Source organism: Pygocentrus nattereri, chromosome 13 (assembly GCF_015220715.1).
Source record: "Pygocentrus nattereri isolate fPygNat1 chromosome 13, fPygNat1.pri, whole genome shotgun sequence".
NCBI lineage: Eukaryota > Metazoa > Chordata > Actinopteri > Characiformes > Serrasalmidae > Pygocentrus > Pygocentrus nattereri.
In genome coordinates, this window is record NC_051223.1 from 11364297 (window position 1) to 11384505 (window position 20209).

At 40.1% G+C, this 20209-nt stretch overlaps 1 protein-coding gene and 1 long non-coding RNA gene across 4 annotated transcripts in view; both read right to left on the minus strand.

The window, feature by feature from the left end:
• Positions 1 to 3912: 3912 nt before the first annotated feature.
• Positions 3913 to 5725, minus strand: LOC119264968. Its single transcript, XR_005131304.1, has 2 exons — positions 4753 to 5725; positions 3913 to 4103 (listed from the first exon to the last, which is right to left on the minus strand). It is a non-coding gene; the product is annotated as an uncharacterized LOC119264968 (long non-coding RNA).
• A 3386-nt stretch (positions 5726 to 9111) lies between these two features.
• The window catches only part of frmpd2 (FERM and PDZ domain containing 2), a 63542-nt gene continuing 52444 nt past the window's right edge, over positions 9112 to 20209 (minus strand). For all 3 annotated transcript variants that reach the window (XM_017714333.2, XM_017714332.2, XM_017714334.2), the window contains 7 exons: positions 18089 to 18182; positions 16830 to 16915; positions 14829 to 15015; positions 13067 to 13278; positions 12721 to 12787; positions 10106 to 10362; positions 9112 to 9217 (listed from right to left, as the gene is read on the minus strand). In XM_017714333.2, coding sequence (XP_017569822.2) covers positions 10313 to 10362; positions 12721 to 12787; positions 13067 to 13278; positions 14829 to 15015; positions 16830 to 16915; positions 18089 to 18182 — 696 coding nt within the window. In that variant the 3' untranslated portion in view covers positions 9112 to 9217; positions 10106 to 10312. The remainder of the gene's footprint in view (positions 9218 to 10105; positions 10363 to 12720; positions 12788 to 13066; positions 13279 to 14828; positions 15016 to 16829; positions 16916 to 18088; positions 18183 to 20209) is intronic.

Genomic DNA, 20209 nt, shown 5'->3' on the forward strand with positions numbered 1-20209 from the left:
TTTGCCCTTAATAAAAGTCGCTTATCTCAGTGTATGCGTCTGCCTCCTCACTCCACGTTACACCGTCTTTGTGGAGAGGTGTGAATAGTTCACAGCAGGGGGTCTCACCCCTCCCCATTCACCCCTCAATGCTCACTAGCAGCTCGACATTTCACAGACAGAAGGAGAACAGAGTCCTAGTTCAACTGATGTCAGAGTTACTGGGAGAATGCAGTTTATGACATCATATTAATTAAAAGATTCTGAGTCAGTTTCCTCTTCTGGCCACTAGGGGGCCCTGTAGAAACAGGCTATGGTGCATATTTCAGTAATGAGATGTTGCTAGTGAGGGCAGTCCAGCATAAATAACCAGGCCTTTTGATCCAGTCAGCATATGTTTCTCTCCAGAACGCTGAGGCTCAGCAAGAACAAGAAATAAGTCATGTTATTGTGCCAAGGCACAAATTGCTATTTGAAACAAGAGAAGCAAGACAATAGGATGGAAATAAAAGGATCAGGATCATGTTCCCTTTCCAGGACAGCAGGTTCAGATTATGTCCATAACGGGCAAATGGCTCCTGCAGGAGAACAGAGTGTGTTTTGCTCTGGGCTGTTTTCTTTTCCTGAAGTGGAGCAGCTTATGATGTGGATTTCCACTCAAAATGTCTCTCTCTCACTGTTGCTGAAGACCACACAGTCACAGCTACATCCACTGTACTGTGTACTGTGCAAAAGTTAGAGACCCTTAGAGGATGTATGAGTGAGGAGATTAGATGTCATATAATCCAGTTGTATAATGAAGGAGAAAATCAAAGTGAAAAAATTGGAGTAAAAAAAATGCTGATTAAAAGCTACAGAGAAACTGTGACTCCTAACAACCACCTGGAAGAGCTGGTAGACACCACAACTGCCCCATCAGATAAACAGCACTTAAAGCTGATGGTGTGGTAGCGTGTGTTGTGCTGGTCTGAGTGGATCAGACACAGCAGTGCTGCTGGAGTTTTTAAACACTGTGTCCACTCACTGTCCACTCTATTAGACACTCCTACCTTGTCGGTCCACCTTGTAGATGTAAAGTTAGAGACGACAGCTCATCTGCTGCTGCACAGTTTGTGTTGGTCATCCTCTAGTCCTTTATCAGTGGTCACAGGACGCTGCCCACAGGACGCTGTTGGCCGGATATTTTTGGTTGGTGGACTATTCTCAGTCCAGCTAAGTTGGAATTCCCAACTGAGGTGTTTAAAAACTCCAGCAGCACTGCTGTGTCTGATTCACTTAGACCAGCACAACACACACTAACACACCACCACCGTGTCAGTGTTACTACACTGCTGAGAATGGTCCACCACCCAAATAGTACCTGCTCTGTGAGGGTCCATGGGGGTGCTGACCACTGAAGAACAGGGTAACAAAGTATCAGAGAAACAGATGGACTACAGTCTGTAATTGTAGAACTACAAAGTGGAGCTATACAGTAAGTGGAGCTGATAAAATGGACAATGAGTGTAGAAAGGAGGTGGTCAGAACGTTATGCCTGATCGGTGTATATACACAATCAGTAAGCATATATATAGTCAGTGTGTGTATTTCTCATTTATATCATATATACACTCAATGAGTGTATACATCACCTCCTCTGTGATTGTAGCCTCTTAGAGGCAGTGATTTCAGTGGCTTTGGTCTGAAAGAGTTTGAAGGTTTTCCCGTAGAATCACAGTCATCACGCCAGCCCACTTAAACCATTAACACTGACTTTGACTGCTGCTGGGTGCACTGGAGGAACCACAGAGGCTGGATTACGTGTAAAACGTTCTCTCCTGGCATGCAGTCAACATCTGGACCTGATGGCTTATTTTAATTCATATTAAACCAATACCTATAATTAAACTCTTATCATTTACAAAATACACTACAAGCCAAGCTGTTGTTTACAGATTAGTAAGGTTGTGTGATAAAGGGGAATTCCACCAATGTTTCAAAATTCCTCCATAACTTAGTGAGTGAGGTGTAATTAGAAAGATTCAGGGCGGTTTGGTGTGAAATGGCTCAGACATCTTTACAGTGGTGGTGATAGGAACCGGGCGCCACCATGACTACAACACAGATATAGACATTTTATTTACCATCCAGAGCCACCAGAGAACCTACACAAGTCTTCTGAGTTTATATTTAATGTTGATGATGGAAAATAGTGGAAAATCTGGAATAATAAGTTTTCTTTGGGGACTATTTTGCTGCAAAGCGCCCTGCATGTATCCCTCCACCATGAATAGAGTTTAAGTTCTCTAAACTATCATAAAACAGCATCTCAGTCATCAGGCAGTGAATTCATAACTATTTCATGTAGGAACTTTCTATGAGGGAGCTTTTAGAGGCAGATGTCTGGTTCCTATCACCACCACTGTGAACAATTCTGACTCTGAAATTTCCAAAGTTGATGGAATTCAACTTCAGAGAGGATTAAACAATTAAATTACAACATTTAGATCCTAGACGCACCGTTCCAGATCCACAACATTTAACAGCAGGACACTGAGAGCGGAACGTGCCACTATTGGTCTTCTTTAACTAGAACCATTTGGGATAATTTATGGGGCAACATGCTTGCAAATGGGATCCAGATGCTATGTCAAAGTTTCAACAGCATTCAAAACCCATTATTTATGGGTAGAGGTGAGAGGTTCCTCTCCCAGCAGTGAGGGACTCATCTCCATGCAGAAACCCCAAAAGACAGTGGACCCAGAACATGCCCCGGGGGAACACCTCGCCATTTATGGGGTCAAATCATGTTTCAGGGCTGTTTCTCTGGTGTAGCTTTGCCCACTGTTTAAAGGACATATAGCATAGGTTGCATATATATGCTTAGTTGTTGATATTCTGTCATTGCAAGGGCAAAAAACATTGAAGCCATGAAAATGAACTGAAAATAAGAAGAAACCACCAAAATTTGATATCCTTTCCTAAATGAACCAACCAAAAAATATAATAATTCAAAAGGCAATGATTTTACAGATATCAAAGTAATATTTCTATGTAAAACAACAATTTTAATGTTTTATTTTTTCAGTTTAATTGTAAAAGGAGTTAAAATAAAATTCCCTGTCTAGGTTCAAATGATTTTAAATGTATAAATACATTTAAATTATTTCTGTCAGTAATAAAGCAAACAAAACAAACCCAGAAAGTCTTTTTTAATAACTTTGATGAGAACAAATAACCACAATATGCTCAGAAAAGCCAACTGTTCGTCATGTTTACAATAGAAGATTGTCGGATTACCCACCTCTACATTAAAGGAAGAGAGACGAATACTGAGAAGTCCACAGTTCCTGAAGTCTCTTTACATTTCTGATCAACTTGACTGAAAACCATCAGGCTCGTGCGTCACAGATGCATCAGTGAGGTAACTCAAGTAAAATTTACGTAAAATAACAATATGAATGTGGTATTTTTGATTTTCTACATACAGTGTGACTTTGAAACTAAAAAAGATGTTTTGTCAAAGTGTCTTTAGTAAAGGAAATTTTAGTAAAGTTATTTACAACCCTTTGCATGCTGGAATGGTTCTCTGCATAGTGAAATGGTTCTTTATATTACTGGAGAATGTGTTGTATGTGATTCTCTGTAGCACCTAAAAGTGTAAGTCTAGTGTTACAAACTTGACATTAGAACCCTTTTTGGTGCTATCTAGAACCATACACAAAACATTCTCCAATCTGAAGTACCATTTCATCATGCAAAGAACAGTTTAAGCATAGGTTCTATAAAGAACTCAACATCCCATGTGCCACTGCAATTTAGTTTTACTGTGCAATCTTTGGATTATTTACTACTTAAATAAGTAGTGAGTAAAATATTGTGAGTAAAATGAGTAAAATATTGTGAACACTTATTGAAAATGAACAGTTTTGGTAAAGATGACAGAAATCACTCTGAAATGTGATTCATTTATTTATTACTGTGTCCTATTAAAGTCTTTAAACATAACAAAATCTTCTCTTGGCTTTAAGGCACATCATAAATGACCTTAGTAACACTGGACGCTGTGAGTAAGGCAGACCGGTGAGTTAGTGGACTTGCTGTGTACAGAATGCGTATCATCGCTGTAGAGGCAGCAGATCGACCTGAGAAACAAACACAAAGTTAAAAGAGTTAAGATTCTCTGATAATTACCTGCAAGAAAATGCAACAAACCACAAAGCAGTTCTCATGTTTTGTCATTTTTGGAGTAGATCTAACAGTCACTGAAGCTCTTGCTCCACCTAGTGGTCAAGCTTTGTTCCCCTGGACATTCTAGAAGCTGAAAAGTTGAGAAAGTGAAGGATTTTAAGTGAAGAGTTTAATCTCAGGCATAAAGCACCAGAAGTTCAGCAGCACCACTTCACTCCAGCTACACTGCAAAATATGGTACTTGTCAAGTAAAATCATCTTACAGATAAATCTCACTATAAATCTAATATTTGTCCTCTTATGATTTTTGTATGCTTAATTTAAAAATACCTTGTTTCTAGACATTGTTTACTTCTTTTAAGGAATTTTATTTAGCAAAATTACCTCACTATACTTGCAGATAATTTTGCTTGTTTTAATAAATGAGCTTAAAATTGGCAAAATTGTCTGCCAGTATAGTGAGATAATTTTACTAAATAAAATGATAAGGGCCCAGCCTGTGCTGCCGCCCGACAGCAGAGGGCAACAGCGGCGAGGTGCCATAACTTCAGGGAACTCCAATTCCCAGAAGCCCTTGGGCTGATTAGGCCCAACCACACATACCTGTGGACTCCTCCTGTTTGCCGTAGCAAACAGCTGCCCTTTGTCACAAGTTTGTAGAGGGGTGACCGGTACAGTACTTAGACCAGGTGGGTATTTAGACAAAAAGGAAAGAGAGAAATTACCCCAAAATGACTTAAAAACTGCGACAAGGCTTGAGCTACAAATGGCTCCAAGCCATACAAAAGGTATTCCCTCCACTAAGAGCAAACAAGTGAAACATAAAGTCTACCTTGCCCTCGTAATTACAGAGGAAGTTACTTCTGTTTTCTTATTCTCTTATTTCATGTTTCTAGTTCAGCCTTTGTTTGAGCTGCTTTCAGCATTTCCTTTGTTTGCCCTTGTCCTGCCTTTTATTTCCCGCTTCTTGAGGTGTTTTCTCCATTGTCGCAGCGGTAACCGACTCGAGCATGGCTCTGGGTCACCTCAACTCTGTGCCAAATTCCCACTCCATTGCCTCAAACTTATCTAACACACTTTCTCTTGGGATTTCCTCTTTGCACTTGGGTCCATCACTCTGTCATCCCATAACAAAAATTCATTAAAACAAGTAAAAGTATCCAGAAATAAGGTAAATAATCGTATAATACATGCACATCAATCTTAAAGTGGGAAATATTAGATATACCGACTGACTTTAAGATAACTTCGCTACTTTTTGCACTGTAATTTTATGTGAAATGCATCAGAATCCAGTGTACAGCCCTCACCAAGGCACTGGGTCGGTAATGGTGCTTATCTTCTTATATATCAGCATCTCATTAAGGCATTGGAATATAAAAATTATCAGTGAACTACTCATTCTGAGAAAAGGTGTTTGTGTATCTTTCTGAAGATCCAGCTCAGAAATCCAGTTCAAACCCTTCCTGAATCCGTAGAGCTGGCCTTTCCATTCCATCTCATCACGAGATCATACGAGACTCACATCCGGAGTTATAAAGCTATGAAGAGGGGCTAAGATGCATGTCATCTGCCTCTCACCTGGTGGAGCTGCTGGATTCACATGTAGTAGTGATGAAGATAACAGAGCGTTTAGATATGAAACATATGAGGATTGTGTTCTATTAAGAGCCTTTAGAGGAGAGTTTAAGAAGAGATGGACAAGCCAATAAAACAACCTCAGACCACAGAGGGGTTACTGCGAGTGATAAAGTATTTTAATGACCCCCTCTATGGAAGTGTTACTAGTTGTTTTTATTATTTTATTGCTAATTTCTGTCTCCACATCACAAACTACAACAACAAATCCAATGAAGTTGGGACAGTGCGTAAAACATAAATAAAAGCAGAATATAATGATTTGCAATCATTTTCAACCTATATTCAATTGAATACACTACAAAGACAAGATATTTAATGTTCAAATGGATAAACTTTATTGTTTTTTGCAAATATTCACTCATTTTGAATTTGATGCCTGCAACACATTCCAAAGAACTTGGCACAGGGGTGTGTTTACCACTGTGTTACATCACCTTTCCTTTTAACAACACTCAATAAGTGTTTGGGAACTGAGGACACTAATTGTTGGAGCTTTGTAGGTGGAATTCTTTCCCATTCTTGCTTGATGTACAACTTCAGTTGTTCAACATTCCGGGGTCTCCGTTGTCGTATTTTGCACTTCATAATGTGGCACACTTTTTCAATGGGAGACAGGTCTGGACTGCAGGCAGGCCAATCTAGTACCCGCACTCTTTTACTACGAAGCCACGCTGTTGTAACACATGCAGAATGTGACTTGGCATCGTCTTGCTGAAATAAGCAGGGAAGTCCCTGAAAAAGACGTTGCTTGGATGGCAGCAGATGTTGCTCCAAAACCTGTATGTACCTTTCAGCATTAATGGTGCCTTCACAGATGTGCAAGTTACCCATGGGCACTAACACACCCCCATACCATCAGAGATGCTGGCTTTTGAACTTTGCACTGATAACAATCCGGACAGTCCTTTTCCTCTTTGGCCCGGAGGACACAACGTCCATGATTTCCAAAAACAATTTGAAATGTGGACTCGTCAGACTACACGACACTTTTCCACTTTGCGTCAGTCCATCTCAGATGAGCTCAGGCCCAGAGAAGGCGGCGGCGTTTCAGGGTGTTGGTGATATTTGGCTTTCACTTTGCATGGCAGAGTTTTAACTTGCACTTGTAGACGGAGCGACGAACTGTGTTCACTGACAGTGGTTTTCTGAAGTGTTCCTGAGCCCATGTGGTAATATCTGTTACAGAATGATGTCGGTTTTTAATGCACTGAGGGGCCGAAGGTCACGGGCATTCAATGTTGGTTTACTGCCTTGCCGCTTACTTGCAGAGATTTCTCCAGATTCTCTGAATCTTTTGATGATATTATGAACTGTAGTTGATGAAATACCTAAATTCCTTGCAATTGCACATTGAGAGACGTTGTTCTTAAACTGTTGGACTATTTGCTCACGCAGTTGTTCACAAAGTGGTGAACCTCGCCCCATCCTTGATGGTGAGCGACTGAGCCTTTCAGGGATGCTCCATTTATACCCAATCATGACACTCACTTGCATTCCTCAACTTTCCCAGTCTTTTGTTGCCCCTGTCCCAACTTCTTTGGGACGTGTTGCAGGCATCAAATTCAAAATGAGTGAATATTTGCAAAAAACAATAAAGTTTTTCAGTTTGAACATTAAATATCTTGTCTTTGTAGTGTATTCAAATGAATATAGGTTGAAAAGGATTTGCAAAACATTGTATTCTGTTTTTATTATTGTTTTATGCAACGTCCCAACTTCATTAGAATTGGGGTTGTACTATCGCCGTCTGATTTTCTATCTATTTGCACAGAGATCCAGTAAAAACTTCACCAGTTGTGTTAAAAATCAAAGTGTCTGCTTTGCTCATTGTGCTATTTTTATGTCCAGCAGGACTTGCTGACGTGAGCAGCAGGTGAGCAGGTTAAAAAGTTAATCTTGCTGTTCGCTGGTGTCATGTGACTAGCACTGTGGGCAGGTGATTTAGTGGTGAAATGGATGGGACTCTTAAAACTAGCCCGGGTTAGACCAGACGAGGAGTCAGTCCACATGCAGGTCATGACGTTCAAGATTATTCCTGGAAAGCTGATGGAGATTACGGAGCCTGTGAGTGCTTACATCACTTGCGTCACTTTTACATTCACACTAACATCTGCCAGCCTACAGTCTAAACTCTGAGAAGTCTAGAGTTGTTACTGTCATTAAACTGCACAATTCAAATAAGATTACACAATTACATGATTAATTAACAGTTCCATGGTTACAGGCCAGCCTGTGAGAGATGCTGTCTTTGAATGGGTCACTGACTGATATTGTTTGTTATACTACAGTTAATTCCAGCCAGGCGAGCTGATCGGTTGAGAGGTGTTCTAACTGCTGTTGTTTCACCATAACATCACAGGTTTTTCACAAATACTGTGTCACTCCACTAAGACGCTGTTGTTAAGCAATGACTTTGACAGCTGTAGGAGACGCTCAAGCCATTTGAATGTTTTTACTTCTTACTTTGCCTCAAACAGAAAACAGACACTTTTCAGATCACATTTGACCGACAGCTGATTTGGTCAGACTCTGAAGATGAGACAACATTAAATTCCCAAACTGTCACCACTGAGCAGCTTTTCAGTCGGCAGCTGTGACAGAAGAACAGCTGAACAACCTGAAATCAGCCAGAAATGAACCCAATACCATTCGCCAAACTAAACGGGCTGTAAGAAGTTTTACAGACTGGCTGGAACAAAACAACATTAATACTGATCTGGAAAAACTGACCAAAGTGAGCTGAGCTTGATATTGCGGCAGTTTTATGGCTCAATTTGTACTTCAAAAGGTGAGGCTTTCATTCTGGATTAACTTTATGCAGATCAGAGTTTTGATCAGTCAGATTGTTGAAGTTACCCACAGTCACATGGTGAGATTTAACACTAAAACTGATTGGGAGATATAATGGTTTATAAAACATTATTATTATTATTATTATTATAGAAGATTTTTAAAAGAGTTTAAAAACATGAATCTGCTTTGGGGTTCTGGTGTCCACGTCTGCACTTTCTCTCTATTTCTCATTATTATGATGATTATTATTATTATTATTATTGTTATTGTTATTGTTATTGTTGTCCTTAGCAGTCATGGTGATGATCAGGGAGAGCTGCAGCGCCCTCAGCCCCCCATCTTCCTGCATGTTCTCCCCCTCTTACTCGTCTACTGACGTTGGGCTAACATGACGAAAGAAAGCATAACATGCTTTCATGTAAACACATCATGGATCTCACAAAGAGAACTAAAGCCCTTCCTAATAATAGGTTTGCAAACAGAGCGGTGGATGTTTGTTTGAGCTAAAGCTGTGGCTACTTGCCTTGAAACGAATGTTTCATTCCACGAGTGAGGCCATTTGTAAGTACAGTAGAACTCCTCCCAACGCCGCTTCCTGCAGATTTGCACCGGACGCCACTCTCGAGGTTTCATTCTGCAACAGTAAAGACAGTTTCAATCTCAGTTTGTATCCCAGATTGATGTTTTCAAGTCTTCATTATTTGACTTGTGGTAATTTTAAGCACCCAAATCCTGCATTTTTCTTGTATTTTATTTTTTAAGTCATAAATAATTTTTACAGGACAATTTATCCCTCAAAATTTAAATAGGTTGTTTTTGTTTAATGTACATTTTAAGACTGATATATGTAAATGATCTTTGTTCTGTTTGGCTGCCTCATTCAAAAAAGCAGTTAGAGGTGAAACACTCCTTATAATGTTGGTGTGAATGGGTGGAGCTAAACTGCTATAGGCTGAATGCTGCAGTATGCCACATCATAAACAAAACAAAAAAAACCCTTAAAATCAGGATAATTAAGGAAATCTAGTTTGAACAAAAATCAAAGTATTAAGAGACCTTTATTAGTCCCACAACAGGGAAATTTGACCTCCGCATTTAAGTGTGCAGTGGGCACACTTGCCCAGAGAGGTGGGCTGCCCTATCCACAGCGCACGGGGAGCAGTTGGGGGTTAGGTGTCTTGCTCGAGGACACTTCAGTCACGTACTGTTGGCTCTGGGGATCTAACTTGCGACCTTCCGGTCACAGGGCTGGTTCACTAACCTCCAGCCCACACAGAAAAGGAGTTTCTAGTGTGAGTGGACAGGGCAAAGCTGCTGTAGGCAGATATATGTAAATGTACTGGTTTTCATGCCATCACAAAAACAATGAATTCAAAACAGGCTGTGCCTGTAGTTTAGTTTCCATATATGGACTTTAACAGTGTTTTTGTACTACATCTCTTTAATTTCAAACATGAAAGAATTTGAATGAAAACTACCTGGAATGAAAGCACCTCTATCAAAAGAAGAAGTGAACATGTACCTTGTAAGACCCTGAAGCTCCTTGAAGGAAGTGTGGAAGTTTTGCCTTGCTGAAATTCAGCACTGGTCTCTGGAGAGTCTACAGCTCCATCTGGAGGATCCCACTCCATTCCACAGTGCTCTGGGGTTCCACTGGGACCCTCGTTCCCACTGCCAATGTTCTTTGAGACCACATTCTGATTGCCCACTTGATGAGATCTTCAGTTCTTCAGCTGCAAGTCAGTTGGCCTATTTTCTCTGAAATGGGGGGCAGTGTTCCTTCAGACGGGACAAAACAGACACAGAAAGGTACAATAAAGTCTCGAATGCCGTGATCTCGAAACTGTAACTTCACCAGAGAGAAAAAACATTCTAAACCTTTGAATATTATCATTAATGTTTAACTTTTGATCATTTGATGTTTAATGTCTCAAAGTAAATGATTGGATTTTTTTTTTTGTTTGCAAAGGAACATAGATTCTGATACATTAACTTGGGTCAAATGTTTAACTATAATTTAATAATTTTCCAGAGGCAAACTTAAATTTGTGAATTTGGTAAATTTGAAGAGAACAGTGGATAATCAAATTTAACGGTTTGCTTTATGCACATTCATCACAAAATATTCATACTACATAAAAAGCAACTGGCAATTTTAAATGGCATAAAAAAAAAACAGAGTTATGAGCTTTTCTAGCGACAATAAATATGTCCATATTTCTATATTCTCAGTATATACAGTAAATGTCAGCTAAGAATACAATTGCATCATTCTAATGGTGCTAAAACCTTCTGCTTCAAAAGGAAAGTGATAAACTAAAATCAGGATCAAGATCAAAAGTGAATCAAAATCTTGAGGAGGACTCAAGAGCCTTAATTGAGTTGGGCTCAGTTTAAGTTTAAGTTAAGTTCACTTTAAGTGTGAGTGGGCATGGCTAAACAGCTGTAGGCAGGTATATGTAAATGTGCTGGTTTTCATGCCATCACAAACAATTAATTCAAAACAGGCTGTTTTTGCAGCTATTCCACCATATATGGACTGGGACTAAATAAATGGTTTCTTTTAGAACTTGAATATTTTTTAAAATAAATTATTATACATCAAACTCTTTCATTTGAAGAAAATGAGGACTTTCTAAGATATGGGCCCTTTAATAAAACTACCTAACCATAAAACTAACCACCAAAAACATTCAAATTCTGCAGTAATAAATTAGTGGACTACGTTCGGGTTCTAAAGCAAAGAACGAGTTGCTAGTGGGTTGTATTTTCTACAAACTCAGGTGCCCTCTCTGTGTAGATGGAAACCAGGACAGTAAACCTCTGTTTTCCAACATAAGGCAACATTTGCCTGAAAAATCACATAGATGAGTCGGTAACATGAATATCACATTTGTAAGCATCTATAAACATATTTATAAGATGTTATAATGCATCCAAAAGGCATCATAAACATGACTATAAATATTTATAAAAAAGATTTACACATTACAGCCATGTATATGCATTATGAAATGTTAACATAATGCTTTATAAGTACTGTTCATAACAAATTATAAGAGCTCATAAGCTGTATTTTTTCCACTCTAAGTAAAGTGAGGCGTACTGTACTAAAGCCTCCTCCAAGGGGGCAGTCATGGGCTGGAGGTTAGGGAACCAGGCTCGTGACCGGAAGGTCACTGGTTTGATCCCCAGAGCCGACAGCACATGACTGAGGTGTCCTTGAGCAAGACACCTAACCCCCAATTGCTCCCCGGGTGCTGCGGATTGAGCTGCCCACTGCTCCGGGCAAGTGTGCTCACTGCCCCCTAGTGTGTATGCTCACTAGAGTGTATGTGGTGTTTCACTTCATGGATGGATTAAATGTAGAGGTGAAATTTCCCCATTGTGGGACTAATAAGGGTCACTTAATCCTAATACAGTGTTAAAAGTAAGGGTTCTAGTTAGAGGATTTACTGAGACACTAAAACATCCACAATAAAGCTCATTAAAGGCTTCAAATGTCAGAGTTTAAACTAGTGCTGCCCTCAGTGTTTTACCCAAGGTGGGAAAGTCAATGTACACCACTGTCAATGTGCACCACCGTTAGCCTGGCACTGACTTAACACTGCATATCCAACATTACATTGTGTGGAGCTTCTGAATATTCAGGGCTGAAGCCCTGAAGATGCAGCTCTAACAGCACCTTTACACTCTCCAAGATGGGACTGACGTCTTTGGCACTGACAGTGTTATTAACACTATTTATAATGCATTATATTAACAATTCATTATATATAATAAACATGGCTACAAAGTGTAATTCAGTGTGATTCATTTCTAGAAATATTTATAACCATGTTTATAATGCCTTATGAATGCATTAAACATGTCATAAATGAAAGTTTATAGACGTTTACAAATGTAACATTCATAGAAAGTGTTACTGATGAGTCTTTAGACAGGCCTGAATGATCAGAACAGCACTATGTTTGGTGAAAAACAGGATGAAAACACTGACACCTCTAATCTGGTTGGCAATGAAATCAACCGTAAAACATTAAATTACCCCCTGGCCCCAAGTACATTCAAGCACCAATGCTGTAGTCCAGGACAGGCCTCAATCTGAATGCCTGAGTCTAACCCATGAAGTCTTACCTGCAGCAGGGCGACAGATCACTAGCTTCACCTCTGGGGCGGAACCCTTCAGCAGATTCAACACACGCTGTAGGATCCAAATTCAAGAGCACCATTACTTCAAATACTAGCAGATAATTAGACATTAGAATTGACCAATCCACAGAACCTAACGAGAAACTAAAGAACAGAGTCAGTATACATTACAATACAAACTGTTGAATGAATAACTGACTCTAAATGTAGGTATTGCAATATAAACTGAGTCCGTTCTATGGGTTTCTCATAGGGCTGAACTAGACTCATTTAGGTAGACTAGTGTAAGGTATGTTTTCAAAGCTTGGTGCAACTCCAGTGTCCATATTACCTGATACGAAAGCCCCTTTAGTGACTCTCCATTAATGGCCAGGATCACGTCTCCCTCCTGGATCAGGCCGCTCTCCTCCGCTGCCTGGCCTGGAAACAGTGTCTTCACCCGCACCACAGTGCCACAGTCCAGGGATGTGTCCAACTCGACGATCAGGAAACTGAAGCCAAGGCCATTCAGCCTCTTCTGCAGGGTCACCTCCATGGTGTTCTCTAGTGGTGAGGTTAACAACAAGACGACTAATTCAAGCACATAGGCTTGTGGGGAAAGTAGGCATGTTGGTGGACACTGGCCTGTTAAACATCAATACCAGTATAGGAGTACATCTGAAATTGTACATGTGAAATTGTTTTGTGAGAGTATCCCATAATTCAAGCATGAACTACTTCTTAAATTCCAAGACTTATTACATATACATATTAAGGCTTATTATTCAGTGACTACAGAGACTTAAATGCAAACTAGTTGAGTTAATCTATAATCTGAAATTATAGAAGTGTATCCAGAGCTCTGAGGCTGCTGGCGGGACCTGGCCTGTTAAGGGGTTAACAGCCTAATTTGTTGACAGTGCTGTGCAAAAGTGAGAGACCACCCTTCATTTATTTAATTTACAGTCAAAACAGAGAAAGTCCCACAGAAGCCTCAAAGGCGAAATCAAATATCAACTGTGTGAGTGTTCAATGTGTCACTCTTTAATTTATACAACAGGTAGTTCTGGCCATGCGAGCTGATTGGTTGAGAGGTGTTGTAATTGTGCTGTTATTTCACCACAACATCACAAACACTGTGTCACTCCGCTGAAAACCGTTGCTAAGCAACAACAGCAACAGCTGTAGGAGATGCTCAAGCCATGCGAACGTTTTTACTTCTTACCTTACCACAAATAGAAAACGGATACTTTTAAGATCACATTTGACCGACAGCTGACTTGGTCCGACTCTGAAGATGATACGACACTAAATTCCCAAACTGTCGTCACCACTGAGCAGCTGACCCACAACTGGGTCAGTTTTATGGCTCAGTCTGATTTGGTCAGACTCTGAAGATCAGACACGTTTGGCGAATGGTATTGGGTTTATTTCTGGCTAATTCCAGGTTTTTTAGCTGTTCTTCTGTCACAGCTGCCGACTGAAGCGCTGCACAGCGGTGACGACAGTTTGGGAATTTAGTGTAAGGAGCTGGAGAACGAACTGAAGGAACTGAACGAAGGAAGGAACTGAACATTAAAACATATTAAACGCCGTGTTCATGGCCCAGTTTATTCATTTGTTACTGTATTTAACTGTTGTATTAAAGCAGTAGAACACTTGAGGAGTGTGTTATCGCCAATAAAATCACGGCTGTGATGATCTATGGCCACCAAATCACAGCCATGATGTTATTTCATGATATACATCATGATATTTCATGTTATTTTCACACTCCCTCTTAGATTTTATTGCTTTAACAGCTTCCATTTTTTTCAGAACACTCACTTTCAGCTCCTCAAAGAATCTGCAGACACACCTCAAGTTCAGCCTTAGTGGCTGGTTGATGATTTTCTGAAGTAATCAGTTGGTTTAATCATCCAAAGTCTTTCCTTCCTGATTTTCTCCTTCCAGATGCAAGTGGATCATCTTGTGTCCAATCTCTTCACAAATAAATCAGTAATGCAACACTAATTGCTGTTTAATCAATTAAATGAAGAGTCTCAGATCTTTTGCACATTCTCAAAGCACCTCATTGACTCCTCGTCATTGATTTTACATTAAGTTTTCTTTACCTTCAGACACAAAGCTGTAGTCATTGGGCCGGACAGCGAAGGGCGTCGTCATGGTGATGGCAGGGCAGCTGTTGTTCCTAAACTGTGTGACTAGGGCGGCCGCTGTCTGGACAGTGAGCGTATCACGGGGTTCAGGACTTGGAGACCCTTGAGTGGTGCCGTCCCTCTCCAGCACTAAAGTCACCACCTGGAACAACACAGCAAATAAAAAACAAGCAATGACACTTTATTTGTAGGCTGTTTGTATAGGGACTTCATAAGACATGCATAAGCAGTGAATAAAGCATTTTTAAAGCCACACTCGAATGTTTATAAGCAGCTTGTGCCTGTAGACTGTGCCAGACTGTTTTGTTTATAACATTGTTATAAAGCATCATTCGCAACATAACGGAACTTAACTGGTGGACAGTGTCCATTACGGAGGCCAGCGTGGCTCCCGAGAGGATAAACAGAATCAGCTGCTCACGTCTGAGAACTGATATCCAGTGTTCTTAACTAGACCTTTAAAATAGATGGTTCATCAATGGTTCTTTCGTAAAGAGAATAGTTCCATGAGGTCTATATAGAACCATTTCATGCTGAAAGGGTTCTCTGCATGGTAAAATAATTCTTCAGATGATGGAGAATGTATTATGTACAGTAGTTCTCTATAGAAGCCTTTTGAAAAGGGTTCTATATAGCTCAAATGTTCTTGTTACATTGTCAAGCTTGTTATAGTAGAGCACAAAATAGAACCATTTTCAAACAGCTTCTACATAGAACCACGTACAACACATTCTTGAACAATCTGAAGAACTATTTCACCATGCAAAGGGTCATTTTAGCATGCAAGCTGTTTTGTATAGAACTTATGGATCTAAACAACACCATGGTAACTATTAAAGAACCCTTGAAGAACCATCTTTTTAAAGTGTGTATGCCTCTGCCTTTTAAAGTCCATTAGTTGAGAATCATGCTTTGTAACAGTGTTATAAATAGAACCAATGTCTATCACTTTAAAGATGCAGTGTGTATGTTTTTAGTGGCATCCATTGGTAAATTGCAGATAGCAACCAGCTGAATCTCCCTCCCTCAGCCCTCCCTTTCCAAGCATGTAGTAGAACCTATGATGGACTGTCAGGTTTTCTGCTGTCGTCTGTCCTGATTTTGTTTAGTTTATTCACGCTTTCTCTTCTCTGACGGTGGTTATTCACCTTCCCTCACATTTTCTTGTGCTAAATAATAAGTCTGATCCTCAATTTGTCAAAATTTGGGTTCTCAAACTTTTCACAACAGCTGGCATTACCAGCAAAGCACTGATTCTTCTTCTTTCTACGTCTTCCAACCGGAGCTACAGCGGCGCCAAATTAAAGCAACTACTTCAGCGTAAAAGCGTGAAAGGCGCCCTCTAGAGCCAGAGTTTGATTTCTCCGTTCTGGGCTACTATAGAAACAAGGCAGTGGCAGCCTCTGTTGGAAGGGGAACCGCCCCTATGTAGATATGAAGGTCTCATTCTAAGCTAATGAAAACACAACGAGTCATAGTTACATTGATTATACACCAGTGAGAAGATGGTTTACTTTACTACATTCCTTTGTTGCTAATAGACCCTCCCTAAATCTTATATGCTGCACCTTTTAAGCCACCTTATGTCTATATGTTATCACTTGCTTCATAAAACATCACGTCATGATTACTGGCATAAACTTCATAATTACAATGTTACAATAACAACTATTCAATGGTTATGCATGTGTTATGAAGTCCCTGCATAGGTAGCCTTCAAACAAAGTGTTTATTTTAAGAGATTATTAAAACTGTATGAACTTTTTCAGGGCTAATTCCACCATCACAGCCCTTAACAATGCGCTTATTGCAGAAACTAATATTGTGATGATGATAAAAATCTGATTTATCGTGCAGCCCTGTTTTGTGTCAAAGTCTAGTCTGTAAATGACAGTGTAGATGAATATGCAGGCTGGGGCTGCTTAAGGTAGAGCTGGTGTAATGAATTTAGCTCACCTCTCTGGTTTTGGCGAGGCACTCAGCGGCCTGCTGATCTGAATAACCCACGAGTCTGGTTCCATCCACCTCCAGAAGCCTGTCACCTGTTACACATGAAAAAACAGCCTGTCTTGCAGCTCTGAGTCATGCAGTACAACACATAGAACCTCATCTGCAACAACAGACTGCGGACTAGTGGAGAACCTGAATTCAGTCAGAGCCCTACAATAATATAATATAATATAATATAATATAATATAATATAATAGCAACATTAATTTAACTATCAGCCCGACAGATTCCATTTTCACGGATTGAATCTCACAGTTACTTAAATGTTTGATTTTATTTTGTTGGTGACATCACGTCTTGTCCTTTCCTTGCCTTTCTGTTTTGGTCTTTGTTTCTGCCTTTGGTTTAATTCCCCTCATGTGTTTTGCCATGTGCTTTTGGTCTGTGTCTCCTTCCAGGTCCCGCCCCAAACAGTGCAACTCAACTCTGAACATGGCCTTGCTGGGTAGGTTGCTCCTCTCCCAACACACCCCCGCCCCCCCCATATTTGGGTTTTTAAAAAAGTAGAGGGTGTCAGTTGTCACGGATTCTCCCTTTGTCACTCTGAGAGTGTCTTTCTTCCCCTCTGTGGTATCCATGTGCCTTTGTTTTCTTGTACCATGTGCTTTTGTTGTTGTTGTTGTTCTGTGCCTGCCCCCTTGTTATCTGCTCCACCTGTCTGTGCTCGGCCCCTCACTAGTCCCAGGTGTTTCTTGTTTCCCCTCAGTGTATTTATACCCCTGCATTGATTGTGGACTTGTGGATGCTACCTTATCTTGTGGTTTGTTTTTTGTTTTTGTCATGGACTTGTCTGTTCTTCAAACTACTGCTGCTCTGGATTCTTCTAGCTCTAATTTCAATAAAAGCAACTCGCATTTGCATCCGGCCTCCTCATCTCCACCGTTACATCAGCATTTTATTATTCAATCATTCCTATGTTTAACATATATTAAGATCATAGTTGGACTAATAGATTACTAAAATATCTTAATCCACTAAAACAGGGGTGTTAAATCTACAGTCTGCAGGCGGTGAACAGCATGATTGTGGTTCTTGTCTAGCTGGGCTCATATTAAATTCATGTTCTTTGTTAACATCATCTTGTGGGTGGTAATTGATCACTTTGCAAAATAAGGATTGGCATGAAAGTCAACCAATCACTAATGCACTACTTCTTCTGATAAAAGTTTGAAGAAGCTAGAACACCACGCCGATTTTGAACCTACCAGTCTGGATACGGCCGTCTCGAGCTGCTGCTCCTCCAGGAGCCAGGCTCTTCACGTAAACTCCTCTAGATCTCAGACCTGCATTCAGTCCTCCCTGCAACACAAACATCAACAACTGTGTGCAAGAACTTGTACCGAACAGCATATATTTCCCAGCTGGTCAGATATTATAGAGATATTTTACATTTTTTATGATCAGATTAACTGTTATGTACAGCATTGTGGATGATCTGGTTGTAGTGTTTGTGTTTGCCCCCTTTAATTGATTAAAATGAACAGTTAGCTAGTTGGTCAGTAAAGGGGATCAGTATGTGGAGTTGGAGCTTTCTGTATGTTTCCTATCACTGTGTAAAAGAAGCCCTTATGGTTGATGGGCTGGAAGAGTTTCAGTGACACATTTAGAATGTAATTCACATCACTATGGAAATGACTGACTTTAGAGAAACATTAAAAACACCACTGACGTGAGAAGTACAGTACAGTCAGAGACTACCTTTTTATTTCATTTCCACTCAAAACGGCCATAACAATCAACACATATTCAACAGAAAGATCCCACAGAAGCTTCAGCAGCTAAATCTACTCTCAGCTGTGTTCAGTCAGTGAGTCGCTCTTCACCTTCATTCCAGCTTCCATTCTTCTCAGGATCTTCACTTTCAGCTCTTCAAAGAATCTGCAGGCATGCCTCCAAAGCTCAGACTTAGAAGCTGGTTGATGATTTTCTGAAGTAATCAAACCCAATCAGTGGTGTTGAGGTCTGGGCTCTGGGGTGGTCAGACCATCGTTCAGCTTCTTTGTTTGATGTGTCCGTTTCCTTTTCTCAGTGAGGTTCTTCTCAATCAGCTACACATCCTTTCAGACCCACAGCGCTGAGTGGTCTTCTCACAGTGGAAGGATGGAAAGAAACACCTGTGGATGTTTTCAGATCTGAAGCAGCTTAATTTTCTCCTCTCTCTCAGAGATCAAAGCTTTCAGTGCTGTTTATCTGATGGGGGCAGTTTTAGGGTTGACCAGCTCTTCCAGGTGGTTGCTAGGAAAAACATTTTCTTTGGAGCTTTTAATCAGTTTTTGAACTGCAGATTTTGAAACTTCTGTGTATGTAAGTCAATTTAGTCTTATATCTAATATCCTCACAAATATCTCCTGATAAAACAATAACTTGTACTTAATGCCAGTTTGACTGGAAATGAAATAGATGAAGGGTCTCTGACTTTTGCACAGTTCTGAAATGACCCAAATATGTGTGATGAGCTTGTGACAAACATTTCTTTTGCTTTGTTAGATATGGTTTTATAAATGTGAATGGAATGGAATTCCAACACAGCATTGAGAGAATCATGTTATTAAAGTAGAAGAGCAGATTAAAGACAGGAATAGAAGGTTTCATAGTGCTGGCTTTGCACTGTAACTTTAGCAAAGTCTCAGACAGATCATACCAGTGGGTCCAAACACAGCGTCTACTGACCTCTAAAGCTGATTAACCTGAGGTCAGAGAGATTAGAGGAACCTGTTGGGATTTCCCTCCAGCGCTGTTAAGGAAAGCTCCCTATTACCAACTCAGCAAGTTATTCTGTTCTGTTGTAATCGCAGGGAAATCATTATGGCTGGGAGTAAAAATTAATGCAGTATAAAAAAGTATGGATGCAGGACCTGAACGGTCTAGTGGATAACAGACTCACAAGGGGCAGAAATCAGAAACTCCACTGTAATTATACACAGAACAGGCACAACATTATGAGCACTTCTTTGTTTCTACACTCATTGTCCATTTTATCAGCTCCACTTACTACATAGGTGCACTTTGTAGTTCTACAGTTACAGACTGTAGTCCATTGTTTTGTATATATAATATGTCCAAACTGCATCCCTGCATTTGTTCCTTTTTAAAGTCCTACTCAGTTTAGAAGAATTCAAAGTTCCACTAAATCTGGCCTTCAGTGTGGAAGACAACGTTGAAAGTTCACTCTTGGCACTGTAGGAACTGTCAGATTATCCTGTGGCCTGATTCCAGTAGGGAAAGTCCATGGCACGAGGCTCTTTTGTGGCTATTTTTACACAATGCAGCTTCCAATGGTAGATAATGACATTCAGTTTGTAATATTTTATCTGCACAGTCATCTA